Source organism: Acinonyx jubatus, chromosome C1 (genome assembly GCF_027475565.1).
Source record: "Acinonyx jubatus isolate Ajub_Pintada_27869175 chromosome C1, VMU_Ajub_asm_v1.0, whole genome shotgun sequence".
NCBI lineage: Eukaryota > Metazoa > Chordata > Mammalia > Carnivora > Felidae > Acinonyx > Acinonyx jubatus.
In genome coordinates this window covers 104,921,469-104,934,740 of record NC_069381.1, presented here as the reverse complement: position 1 = coordinate 104,934,740, position 13,272 = coordinate 104,921,469, and the positions used below count along the sequence as shown (strand labels likewise).

Here is a 13,272-nt window from a genome sequence, read left to right as displayed (position 1 = left end):
CTTGAACAGTATCGCCTACCTAATGACAAACAGGTGCATGAGTAAGTGGGGGAAGTAAATAAACCAAACGGTCTGCAGAGGGAGAGGTCAAGCTGGGCTGAGCTGGGCTGGGCCCAGAGTGATTCAGGCTCCACCACAGAATGGGTGTCTCCTGGGATGGCCTAGCAGGACAATTAAAACCCCTATAAATACGATGGGTTTTCAACTCTCTAGTATCCTCTGTGGCTTCTGAATCTTCTGCTCATTCCTCCTTAAGCAGGTAAGGCATGCATGGGGAGGAGGGGGGAGGAGGGGGAGGAGGGAGATAAGTAATGGCAGTCTCTATAAGGCTCTTGATAGCAGCTATAATGTGCTGGGCTAGGGGGGTCTGAGACTGCTCCCTGTGCATGACAGGCCTGGGTAGAATCCTGCTTCCTTTTCTTGGTTCTGTCTGAGAATATGATGATAACTGGGGTGGCCCACTTCCAAGCCTGTAAAATATACATGCCTTTGTTTTAGCATGTCCTGGGCATCCCAAACCTGAGGGCTAGAACTACTGGTGAATAGCTTAGTCTCCCATACTGGAGCATTGACCTTTCATGCAAGTAAGGCAAGACCCAAAAGTTTAGAGCTCATCAGGGACAAGGCCCTAGACCACAGGGCCACACTAGCATTCAAGTCTCAGTGCAGTTTACTGCCATAAGGGACTCAGCCTGTCCCATGCAATTCACTGTTTGCCATGCATCATTATAGACATCACTGCATGCTTTTGGAAGTCCAATGTGCTTTGCAGTTAGGGCTTCTTGGAGGCTTATAAACTCAGTAACTAGAATTTGTATACCACAGGCAAAATACCATTGAGATCCAGATCCCCAAAGACCTGAATCTCCCGATGTAGCCAGAGTGAATCTAGCTGATTATATATACTTCCTATCATCTGTGCAGTTAATTTGGCTTGCTATCTTTATCTTTAATCATTTTTATATTCATTGATTCTACTTTATAAGCATATCCCAAGTGATCATCCAGGCCAGAAGCACTTGCTGGGATTTAGCCTCTCAAAAAGTTTGCTTGGCCTATGGCAAGAGACCTCTGGCCTTCCACACTTGAGCAAGGCTCCTTAGAAGACCTGTTTGGCAGGGTCTATTTAGTTGGTGGAGAATTGTCTTACTGTACTGGCTTCTGGCCCTGCCTCTGTGGGCCTCCTGATATCTCTTCCTTTTTGTTCTAAGAGAGTTTCAATCAAGCAAGTCCCACCTGGAGTAGGGGATGGGACATGGAAACCACCTACCATATGTTTTTTGCTTTTTAGGAAATTGCCACTTTTCCTAGCAGGGAACCCATAGCTGGCACCCATCACCCACTATAGCACATAGTATTTGGAGTCTGATTGTAGATCAGAGGGAGTGTGAGGTAAGGCTACGAAGGGGCTCTGTCATTTCTTTTTTTTTTTTAATGTTTATTTATTTTGAGAAAGAGGGAGAACAAGTGTGAGTGGGAGAGGGGCAGAGAAAGAGGGAGAGAATCCCAAGCAGGCTCCATGGTGTCAGCATAGGGGCTTTGTCATTTCTTAAGCTTCTTTCCCTGACCAAAAAGGGCCACTTGCCCTCTAGAAATCTGTCTCCTGGTCTTCATCTTAAACACGAAATCTTGTTTCTTCTTTTAGGTTCACCCATCTTTGCTAAAATGGCTCAACTGCTGAACAGCATTCTCACTGTGATTGAGGTGTTCCAGAAACATGCTAAAGAGAATGGGAACTGTACCTCACTGTGCAAGAAGGAGTTGAAGCAGCTGCTCTTGGTTGAGTTTGGAGACATCCTCCGGGTAAGATGCATAGACTCTGACCCCATGGAGTCAAGTGTGAGTGATTCTGACACCTGCATCCAGGGCTTGATGTTTTTTGTTTGATCTGGTCATGTTCCACCCATAGCTAAAGATTTTCAGGCAGCTCCTTAGTACTTCTCTCCCAGAACACACACGTTTACAGGCATACACACACACACACCTTCTTATAGCTGAGCTTGACAGGAGAGGGTACAAGTTCAAACCAGAAATCATTTCTCAGAAGAAATTCTAGATTCATAGCTTGATCTCTATACTTGAGTGCTGTACACACATCTTCTCATTCATGTTTTCATTCATTCAACAAAGAGTTGTGGAATACCTATTCCATGCCAGCACCATCCTAGGCACTGCGGATGCAAACATGAACAAAACCAGCTTCTCTTCCCTTTAGGATCTCATGGTGTGGTTAGAAAGAAGTAGGTAAATAATTACAATATAACATATAATGGAATAATCATGCCCCCATTGGTCTAGCAAGGGATGAGGTTCAGAGGACCAGTTTATCAAAAAGACTAAACCAAGCCCAAGCCATTTCAAGATGAATGGTGATCAACTGAGGAAGGCTCATACAGGACTAAAAGGGTAGGGGTGTGGATACCAGCATACATCTTTGTATCCACAGAACAACTGATTTTGCTCTTTGTTTTATCTTCTCACAGAGACCAAATGACCCAGAGACTGTGGAAACCATCCTGAGCCTCTTGGATAAAGACAGAAATGGACATGTTGATTTTCATGAATATCTCTTGTTGGTGTTTCAATTGGCCCAAGCCTGCTATCATAAACTAAATAATAGGTCATGTGGAGATAGAATCTCTCAGCAAGAAGGGGAGCAGGAGGGAACACAAGACCATAAGTTCCCAGAAAATACAGGCAGACAACACAGGCAGAGGCATGAGGAAGAAAGGCAGGACTCCCATTGCACTCAGTCCGAGAGACAAAACCAGGATGTACACCAGGATCAGTCTGAGAGACAGGGTAGGGACTCCTGCTATGGTCAGGCTGAGAGACAGGATATGGACTCCCATTGTGGTCAGTCTGAGAGACAGGATAGGGACTCCCACTATGGTCAGTCTGAGAGACAGGATACAGACTCCCACTATGGTCAAAGATGGAGTCATAAATCTAGCAGTAGCCAGCCTAAAAGACAAGGATATATCTTTGCCTTAAATCAATGTGAGAGACAAATTCACAATTCTTGTTATGGCCAGACAAACCAACAGGAATCAGGCTTTTATTATGGACCGTCTGGGAGGCTGGATCAGAAATCAGGTTATGGTCAGAGAGATAGGCAAGAATTGCCTCAATATAGCCAGACAGACAGACAAGACCAGAGTTCCCACTCTAGCCAGACAGACAGACAAGGCCAGAGTTCCCACTATGGCCAGACAGTCAGACAAGGCCAGAATTCCCACTATGGTCACACAGACAGACAAGGCCAGAGCTCCCGCTATGGCCAAACAGACAGACAAGGCCAGAATTCCCACTATGGTCAGACAGACAGACAAGGCCAGAATTCCCGCTATGGCCAGATAGACAGACAAGGCCAGAGTTCCCACTATGACCAGTCAGACAGACAAGGACAGAGTTCCCACTATGGCCAGACAGACAGACAAGGCCAGAATTCCCACTATGACCAGACAGACAGACAAGGCCAGAATTCCCGCCATGGTCAGACAGACAGACAAGGCCAGAGTTCTCACTGTGGCCAGACAGACAGAGCAGGCCAGAGTTCTCATTATGGCCAGACAGACAGACAAGACCAGAATTCCCACTATGGTCAGACAGACAGACAAGGCCAGAATTCCCGCTATGGTCAGACAGACAGACAAGGCCAGAGTTCTCACTATGGCCAGACAGACAGAGCAGGCCAGAGTTCCCACTATGACCAGTCAGACAGACAAGGACAGAGTTCCCACTATGGCCAGACAGACAGACAAGGCCAGAATTCCCACTATGACCAGACAGACAGACAAGGCCAGAATTCCCGCCATGGTCAGACAGACAGACAAGGCCAGAGTTCTCACTATGGCCAGACAGACAGAGCAGGCCAGAGTTCTCACTATGGCCAGACAGACAGACAAGACCAGAGTTATCATTATGGCCAGACAGACAGACAAGGCCAGAATTCCCGCCGTGGTCAGACAGACAGACAAGGCCAGAGTTCTCACTATGGCCAGACAGACAGAGCAGGCCAGAGTTATCATTATGGCCAGACAGACAGACAAGGCATGAGCTCTCATTATGGTCAGACAAATAGAGAATGCCAGGGCTATTGTTCTGGCCAGACAGACAGAGAAGGCCACAGTAATTGTTATGGTCAGACAGACAGACAAGGCCTGAGTTCTCACCATGGTCAGTCAGAGACTGGGAAGATAGGGCAAAATAGTTACCTTCAAGGGAGGGAAGAAATAAGCAGAGACTCGTATGTTGAGCAACCAGGAAGTTCAGGGAGACTAAGTCAACAGACTCAAGGACAAGAAGTGGCTCGAAATCAGGGACAGAGATTTCAGTCTAGGGAAGGGCAGCAGAACAGCCACCAGGCATGGGAGCCCGAGGAGGATAACCAACACCACCAACACAAACTCATAGCACAAATCAAGCAAGAAGTGCCACACGGTTATAAAGAAGGTGAATGGCAATCATGTAGTGGTGAGCAGGGCCACAGACAGACACAGGCCAGGCATGAAGAGAGGCAGAGCCACCAGGCAGAAGGAGAGCAGGCCTGCCAAAGCTGGGGCAGACACGGTTGTGAGGGTCAGGAAACTCCATGCAAGATACAGGCCAGGCAAAACCATGAAGAGGAACAAGGCCATCAGAGACGGGACAGGCAAACCCACGAAGATGAGCAGACCCATCAGAGACGAGAGAAGCAAACCCACGAAGATGAGCAGACCCATCAGAGACAAGACAGGCAAACACATGAAGAGAATCAAAACTATCAGCAAAAATGGGATAGGCAAACCCTTGAGGAGGAAGAAAGGTATCAAGGGTTCCAGGATCAACAACCTTATGGGATCCAGCAAGGCCGTGCTAATAGAGAAAAATTCCACAGGAATGAAAATAGCCAGAGGCAAAATTCCCAGGGAGGATGCAGTAACCTGACCCTCCATCCCACCCAGAGCAGTGGGAGGCCCTCAAGGGGAGAACAGGGTGGAAGTCACCCTAACAAGGTAGCTTCTGCTCCCAACGCCCTCTATAACTATGTACAAGAGCAGAAAAGGAATCAGCGCTAGGTTGTGCATACACCAGAGCTAAAGCAGCCTGAAGCCAAAGAAATCTACATGTCAAGTTTATCCTTACTTCTGTTTAAGAGATTGAAAATGTATGTCTTCCTTCTCTCTTCTATCTACTTGTAAAGATGCTTTGAGGACTAGTATTCACTTTTAGGGCATTTCCGTTCTTTAAGCAGCAATTCTAGGGTGTTCCAGTTGGGTTAAGTCTGAGTGGCAAATTGGGTGACATAATCAGATCCCAATTTTGATTAGTTTGGGGATTTAAATCATTTCCTGGTTTTCCCTCTGTGTAGGTGGGGACATGGCTGGGTCACTGAATGGTAGAAATTTCTTCCAAAAGTTCAGAAACAGGAAAGGTATTCCAAAAATACATATTACAGCCCGAGGACAGGACACCTGGTCTTTTGTGACCTTGGCTCCAATGGACAAAACACCAGGAATTGCAAACCTCATAGCCTAAAATGAAACACGGTGAGATGCTGCTAGGAGAGTCAACTCTGAAGTCCACAACACCTCCCACACCTAGGCTCCCAACCCTCACCAAAGGGACATTTCCCTGAGCTGCTACAGCTGACTTGACTGGTTCCAGCTCCATAGCATTCCAGTTTCTGACCACATAAAACAGAGAGAAAGCATATGTCATCTGCTGACAGATTCCAACAAACCAAAACCGTCCCTCCATTGCTCTGGAAAACCCTTCAAAGAAAATCTATGGAAATGTATTAAAATATCCAATAAATGATTGGTGAACAATGACCTTGATGACTCTTTTCCTTCTTCATGGTGGAGATATGCTGTCCTATCTTCACTTGGGTGCTGCTTTCCAAGGACAAGATTTCATTTCTTGACTTCTAAGATGACTTTGTTCTTTGAGTTCCTGAGCACTGAAGAAGGAGAAAGAGGAGGAAGTTGGGGCGGGGGCGCGGAAAGGAGAAGGAGAAGAAGAAGAGAAGGAAGAGGAGGAGGAAGAAGAAGAAAAGGAGTCAATATGAAACAAATAACAAAAAGTCAAAAGGAATTTATCTAAATATCTTCAGCTCCTTCCACCACAGAGGAGTCAAAGTTGACCCTTACCCTCATTCACCTCCACATTCAAATAGTCATTAAATCTTGCCAACTCTATATCCTTCATACCTCTTGGATCTCTTCCCACTTCTCCATTTCCACTTCCTTTATCTCCCTCTTGTTCAGTGGCTCCCAGTGACTTTAGAATAAAGTTCATACTCCTTAGCATGACATATAGGCCCTTCACCATCTGACCCAGATGACCTATCCAGTTTAGTCTCATGAAGGGTCCCTCCCAGGAGTACCCAATGCTCCAGCCATGCCAAGGATTTGTCTTTTCTTAGGATACCATGGTCTTTCATTAATTCATATCTTTGAATATACCATTCCATAGCCTGGAGTACTTCCCTTCCCTCTTCTGCCAGGTAAAAACCTGGGCATCTTCTGTGTCTCAACTAAAACATCACAGCTTCTGGGAAGCCTTTCTGGACACTCCAAGCATTCCTTCCTCTAAATTTCCACTCATTTCTCTTATAGGCTTTGTCACACACTTTTCTGTGATTATCTCTCCTACCAACCTGGGAATAAGACCGTATCTTACTCAACTATGCACTGCTCAGCACTTAGTGCAGCCACCAATGTCCAGGGACACTCATTAATTATTTGTTGAATAGGTGAGGAAATTAGTGTGGAAATAGAAGGAGGAAATTAGTCTTCAGGACTAATTTAGACTTCAGGAAAAAATAAGCTAAACATTTACATAGTAACAGACAAAAGAGGCTAATTTTGACCCTTATCTAATCAAGACTCAATTAATGAAAGAGCAACATTTTAAGCAATGGCACATTAAATGTCTAGAATTATCAGATTTGAATTATTAGAAATCAGCAAGTGAACCCCAGAACTACTGCGTTCAAGACATCAATAGAGCTGTAATCCAGGAATCAGAAAGTTGGGATCCAGAGCTGCTGGCACTGATGCCAAAACTGCCTGTCAACATCCATGTTCCATAACCCTATTTACCAAAAGAAATAGCAAAAATCACTGTACCTTGCAAATATCATGGAAACACATCTAATTGGAAAAACATAATTCATATCGAGAACCCTAGCTACAAGGGAGTCTAGGAAATATAGGAGATAAGAATGGATATTGAGGGCCATCAGATTCACCACAGGAAAGATATATAGATTCATAACAACAGCCCCTTTTCTAAAGAAGATCACAATCTAGTAAGAAACATGTGTACAGCAAACAACCGTTAAATAAGGCAAGATGTCATAAGTACAGGAAAATTGCTGTCCCTAGGAATGCAAGCTGGTGCAGCCAGTCTGGAAAACAGTATGGAGGTTCCTCAAAAAACTAAAAATATAACTACCCTATGACCCAGCAATTGCACTACTAGGCATTTATCCAAGGGATACAGGTGTGCTGTTTCGAAGGGACACATGCACCCCCATGTTTATAGGAGCACTATCAACAATAACCAAAGTATGGAAAGAGCCCAGATGTCCATCGATGGATGAATGGATAAAGAAAATGTGGTATATATAAATAATGGAGTATTACTCAGCAATCAAAAAGGATGAAATCTTGCCATTTGCAACTACGTGGATGGAACTGGAGAGTATTATGCTAAGTGAAATTAGTCAGTCAGAGAAAGACAAAAATCATATGACTTCACTCATATGAGGACTTTAAGAGACAAAACAGATGAACATAAGGGAAGGGAAACAAAAATAATATAAAAACAGGGAGGGGGACAAAACAGAAGAGACTCATAAATATGGAGAACAAACTGAGGGTTGCTGGAGGGGTTGTGGGAGGGGGATGGGCTAAATGGTTAAAGGGCATTAAGGAATCTACTCTTGAAATCATTGTTTCACTATATGCTAACTAATTTGGACGTAAATTTTAAAAATAAAAAATAAAGTTAAAAAAAAAAAGAAAAAAATTTGCTGCCCTAACTCCAAAAATGGAGTAATTAACTGTGTGGAAGGACTGAGAGATGCTTGCATGGAGGACAGCATCTAAGCTAAGGCCATGATCCTGGGGGAGTGGAAATGAAAAGGGTCACAGCTCATCCTGGCCCTTAAGGTCAATGGGGATGCCCATATGTTGGCTGCTATTTACATGGCATAATTGTTCAGGGGTAAGATGGGTTTTCCCTACAAATGTTCTCTATAACTGAGACCCTCCCCAGAAAGCTAAACTAGAGGGTAGAAAATAAACCCAAAGCTGAGAGGTCTCAAAATCGGGAAGCTACTAAGGGTTCCTGGGGACTCTCAGTGGGTCAGCCAGGTAGTGAAGGGAGGGAGAGATTTAGGCATTCTAGGCAGGGGGAAGTATGAGTGCCACATGGTGAAGGAAGGTCCAGGGGTGTTCAGTGAAGCAAAAGGCACATAAGCTGAACACTAAAGAGAGAAAGCAAAGAGTCCAAGCTGGAGGGACAAATAAAGCCAGATAATGGAGGACTTCAAAATCTACCATGAAGAGTTTGGAATTTCTTCTGTTAGTAGGAGCCACAAAAGTTGTCTGAGCAGAAAATGAAGGGAAAAGAGGAAAGAGCAGGACAGATGTTTGGAATGACGAGAAATGGCTACTATAAGGGTGGAGTTAGATAACTTTGGTCTGGGTAACTCCCCATCACAGGTACAACATAAATACAGGTTGGGGGAGGGGGTATCCTGGCTCTAAAGCCAAAAGACAAGAAAGGGGGTTCACCCTAAGAGGGTACAAAAGCAGAGAGGAAAGACATCCTACTGCACTAACCAGGGGTGGACTCTGCAGCAGGCAATAAAGCAGCTCTCTGGATCTAAACCAGAGAGCAACTTTCTGAATTTCTTCAACTGGAGCAACCAAATAGAGACCATCCCTTTTAAGCATGATCTCTACTCTCAAACTCTGAGAGAATCATGCACACTGTGAAGCTAATTCACAGAGCGACCTCCAAATCTACCTGCACCAGAAAGATACCATTCCCTTGTAAAAGACATCTTCTCCTTGGGGTTCACTCCTCAGCTGCCTTCTCTTTTCTAACTACAGTTATCATATCCAGTCCTACAGCTCCAAATGTCATCACTATTTCTAAGCCTCTCAAGTCTTCATCTCCAGCCCTACCTCTTTCCTAAACCCCAGACTTGTGTGTCCAAATATCTCCTTACATTTCCACTGGGACATCAAACAGCATCTCAATCTTAGCATTCCCAAACAAGAGTCTTGAATTAACCTGTTTCTCCTTCAATTTTCCCCAGTTCAGTAAGTTGGAAGGACCACCACATTGCTCAAGCAAACGCCTAGGAGAGACAGTCTTTATTATAATCATTCCCTCTCCCAAATCAAACTCATCAGCAAGTCCCTTTGTTTCTGTCTCAAAATACAGTGTAGCCCAGATCCCACCATTCTTGTCATCTCCCCTGCCATCAACCGTCTGGCCACCGTCTCTCTCCTGGAACCCTGCAACAGCTTCCTGATGGGGCTCCCTACTCCTCTGCGAAATGAAAACCACATCAGGTCACTCCCCTATGTAAAAGGCCCAATGGCTTCTCACCACACTAAGAAGAAAATCCAGCATTCTCCCAGGGCCTTCTTAGGATGGGGCCCTGCCACACTTCATTGTGTACCACTCCCCTCCATCCTGTTTTCCAACCATGCTGGCCTTCCACCTATGATTCCAGAAGGGCAAGCTGGTTCCCACCTCGAGGCCTTTGAACAAGCTATTTCTTTGGCCTGGAAGAGTCCTCTCTCCAGCTTTGTGTGGCTGGCTCCTTATTTCATTCACTCACTCTGACACTGAGTCTAAAAGAGTAGTCCCCAGTCACTCCAGATCACATCCTCCTCTTTCTGTTGCTGTTCTCAGCATTTTTCATATCTGTTATCTTGGTTTTGTGATACCTGTTTATTGTCCTTTTCCCCCTACTGGAACTTAAGGTCCATAAGAACACAGATTTTGATTGTGCACTCATGGTGCATGTTCAATGGGTGTATGTGTCCACTGAATGCACACAGAAGTCCTCTGTGATCTTGCTTCAGTCTACACTTACAGCTTGCTTCCCCACTATGCCCCCACATGCCACCTAGACTCCAGCCTAACCAGACAACTGCCCAGCCTCCACACCTCTGCTTATACCATTGCCTCCACTGAAGCACTATCCTAACCTTCACCTGGAAAAATTCTATCTATCCTATTAATTAGCAGCACCTCCTGGACCTATCACCAGTGCAAAATTTGTCACATTGCACTGAATCAACTCTACACCCATCTGTTTCCCACACCGAGCTGCAAGGTTCTCCAGGCAGAAACTGCATCTTATTCAATTGTATCTTGGGCACCAAGCACAGTGACTGACCAACTCTATGCAAAGAGACTGAGCTTTGGAATAAAAAACCATGTATTTGAGACCTAACTCTACCACTTACTGATTTTGTGATATTAGAAAACTTAGAAAAATTCTTTGTCTCTTTAAATCTCAGTTCTTTCATCTATAAAATGGGGTTAAAAATTCCAATAGTTGCTTAAAAATAAATTGAGATGACATGCACAAAGTAGTTAGTAATCTGATATCTTCTTACTTATTTAGTTGGTATTTATCATCTTTTCCCCTTTGGCATTATTTTTAATAGAAGCTTAATAAATGTTTACTGTATTATTGAAAAGCCCAGCTTATGTGTCAGCTCCTCCAAGAAGCTTTCCTTGATCCCCATTCTTCCCAGGCAATAGCAACCACTTCTTTGTCTTCAAGCAATATCTTTGGAAAGCTTTTGTGATCATCATCACAGTCTATGTTATTGTAGGTATCAGTGAATATTTTCTCTCCCGGAATGTATTAAAACTCCTTCAGAAAAAGTCCACACTTTATTCTTTACATCATTATTAGCACCCAGAACACCCAGAATCAGTATTTGGTAGATGTTTGTTGAATCAAATTCAACTGAATGGACTCTCCATTACATTGTGGCTCTGCCCCTCCATGCCTGGCACCACTACTCTGCCCCCTTTGTCCTGTTCTGTGCTTTCATCCCCCACCTTCCCCTTCAACCCAGGACCCAGCCTTTCTCTCTCTCTCAGACTTCTTGTGCATCCCTACTTAATCACCATTTATTATTTTCTTATATTTTTTATTGAAGTATATTGTATTGGCATGCAATGTTATGTTCATTTCAGGTGAACAACATAGTGATTGGACAATTGTATCCACTACACAACACTCACCACATGGTAAGTGTAGTCACCATCTGTCAACATACATTGTTAAAATATTACTGACAATATTCCCTAGGCTGTACTTTTCAGCCCCATGACTTACTTATTTTATAACTGGAAGTTTGTGCCTCTCCATCCCCTTCTGCCTAGTTCACTCATCCTCCCCCGACACAGCCCCATTGAAACAGAACTCCTGAGGGTGGTAATCTCCCCTCAGCACCAACACTTTCCACAATTTGTAGGATCCCAGACTGTAGCCATTCTATTCTCTTACTCCTCACTCTACTCTCCCCCTTCTTCTCCCTTGCAGTCCAAACCCAACGATCCCTATCCCCCAACTACTGAAAAGACCAGTTCCAAAGTCCCTCATCTAATCCTCCATGCCCTGTTGACTTTCATATGCTCAGACTTCCCTGTGAGTGCTCTGCTTTCTGACACAGACACACACAAATGTTCTTTCGTTGCTTCCGTTATGCTATTCATCTTTTCCACTGAATTTACAAGCCATTAAGAAGCTGATGAAATTGGGGCGCCTGAGTGGTTCAGTTGGTTCAGCATCCAACTTCAGCTCAGGTCATGATCTTGCATTCCATTCAAGCTCCACATCGGGCTCTATGCTGACAGTTCAGAGCGTGGAGCCTGCTTCGCATTTTGTGTCTCCCTCTCTCTCTGCCCCGTCCCTGCTCATGTGCTTACCTCTGTCTTTCTCTCACAAAAATAATAAACATTTTTAAAAATTTAAAAAAAAAAGAAGCTGATGAAATCAAGGTAATGCTAGCTTCAAGAATGAGTTTAGAAGCTCTCCTTCCATTTCTATTTTTTGGAACAGTTTGATAAGAATAGGTATTAACTCTTCTTTAAATGTTGAAGAAATTGGTAGAATTTCTCTGGGAAGCCATCTGGCCCAGGACTCTTGTTTGTTGGGAGGTTTTTGATAACTGATTCAATTTCTTTGCTGGTTACAAGCCTGTTCAAATTTTCTATTTCTTCCTGCTAAGTTTCAGTGTATGTGAGTTGCTAGAAATTTGTCCATTTCTTCCAAATTACCCAGTTTGTTGGCATATATTTTTTTTTATTTTTTAACATTTATTTATTATTGAGAGACAGAGTGTGAGAATGGGAGTGGCAGAGAGAGAGGGAGACACAGAATCTGAAGCAGGTTCCAGGCTCTGAGCTATCAGCACAGAGCCCGACACAGGGCTGGAACTCACAAACCCCGAGATTATGACCTGAGCCGAAGTCAGGCGCTTAACCGACTGAGCCACCCAGGAGCCCCTGGCATATAATTTTTCATAGTATTATCTTATAATTGTTTGTATTTCTGTGGTGTTGGTTGTGATCTCTTCTCTTTCATTCGTGATTTTATCTATTTAGGTGCTCTATCATTTCTTCCTGATAAGTCCGGCTGGAAGTTTATAAATTCTGTTTGTTATTTCAAAACACCAGCTTTTAGTTTTGATCTGTTCTATTGTTGTTGTTTTTTTTATTTCTAATCATTTATTTCAGCTCTAATCTTTATTATTTCCCTTCTTCTGCTGGATTTAGGCTTTCTTTCCTGCTACACCTCTTTTAGGTTTAATAATGAAGCAGTAGAAAAAGAAACCAAGGAACCAATCCCATTTACAATTGCAACAAAAACCATAATATACCTAAGAATAAACCTAACCAAAAAGGTAAAAGATATGTAAGCTGAAAACTATAGAAAGTTTATGAAAGAAATTGAAGATGACACAAAGAAATGGAAAAACATTCCATTGGAAGAACAAATATTGTTAAAATGTCTATACTACCCAAAGCAATCTACACATTCAATGAAATCCCTTTCAAAACAATACCAGCATTCTTCACAGAGCTACAACAAGCAATCATAAAACTTATAGGAATCAGAAAAGACTCTGAATAACCAAAGTAATGTTGAAAAAGAAATCCAAAGCTGAAGACATCACAATTCCGGACTTCATGCTGTATTATAAAGCTGTAATCATCAAGACAATGTGGTATTGG

At 43.5% G+C, this 13,272-nt stretch overlaps 1 protein-coding gene across 2 annotated transcripts; it reads left to right on the top strand.

Moving 5' to 3' along the window:
* The first annotated feature begins 209 nt into the window (after nt 1-209).
* RPTN (repetin) lies at nt 210-5,203 on the top strand. 2 transcript variants are annotated; one of them, XM_027056133.2, is made up of 3 exons: nt 210-259; nt 1,646-1,803; nt 2,484-5,203. In XM_027056133.2, exons 2-3 carry the CDS (start codon nt 1,666-1,668, stop codon nt 5,058-5,060), a joined length of 2,715 nt encoding a protein of 904 aa, XP_026911934.2. In that variant the 5' UTR covers nt 210-259; nt 1,646-1,665; the 3' UTR covers nt 5,061-5,203. The 2 variants fall into 2 exon arrangements, with proteins under 2 accessions (XP_026911934.2, XP_053060499.1); XM_053204524.1 differs by lacking the exon at nt 210-259 and adding an exon at nt 1,298-1,392.
* Nucleotides 5,204-13,272: the final 8,069 nt, after the last annotated feature.

Excerpts from the sequence above, each read along its gene's own strand:
- RPTN (XM_027056133.2), top strand. The coding sequence starts at position 1,666 with ATGGCTCAACTGCTGAACAGCATTCTCACTGTGATTGAGGTGTTCCAG. Across the intron at positions 1,804-2,483 it reads AGTTTGGAGACATCCTCCGG|AGACCAAATGACCCAGAGAC; the intron begins GTAAGATGCATA and ends ATCTTCTCACAG.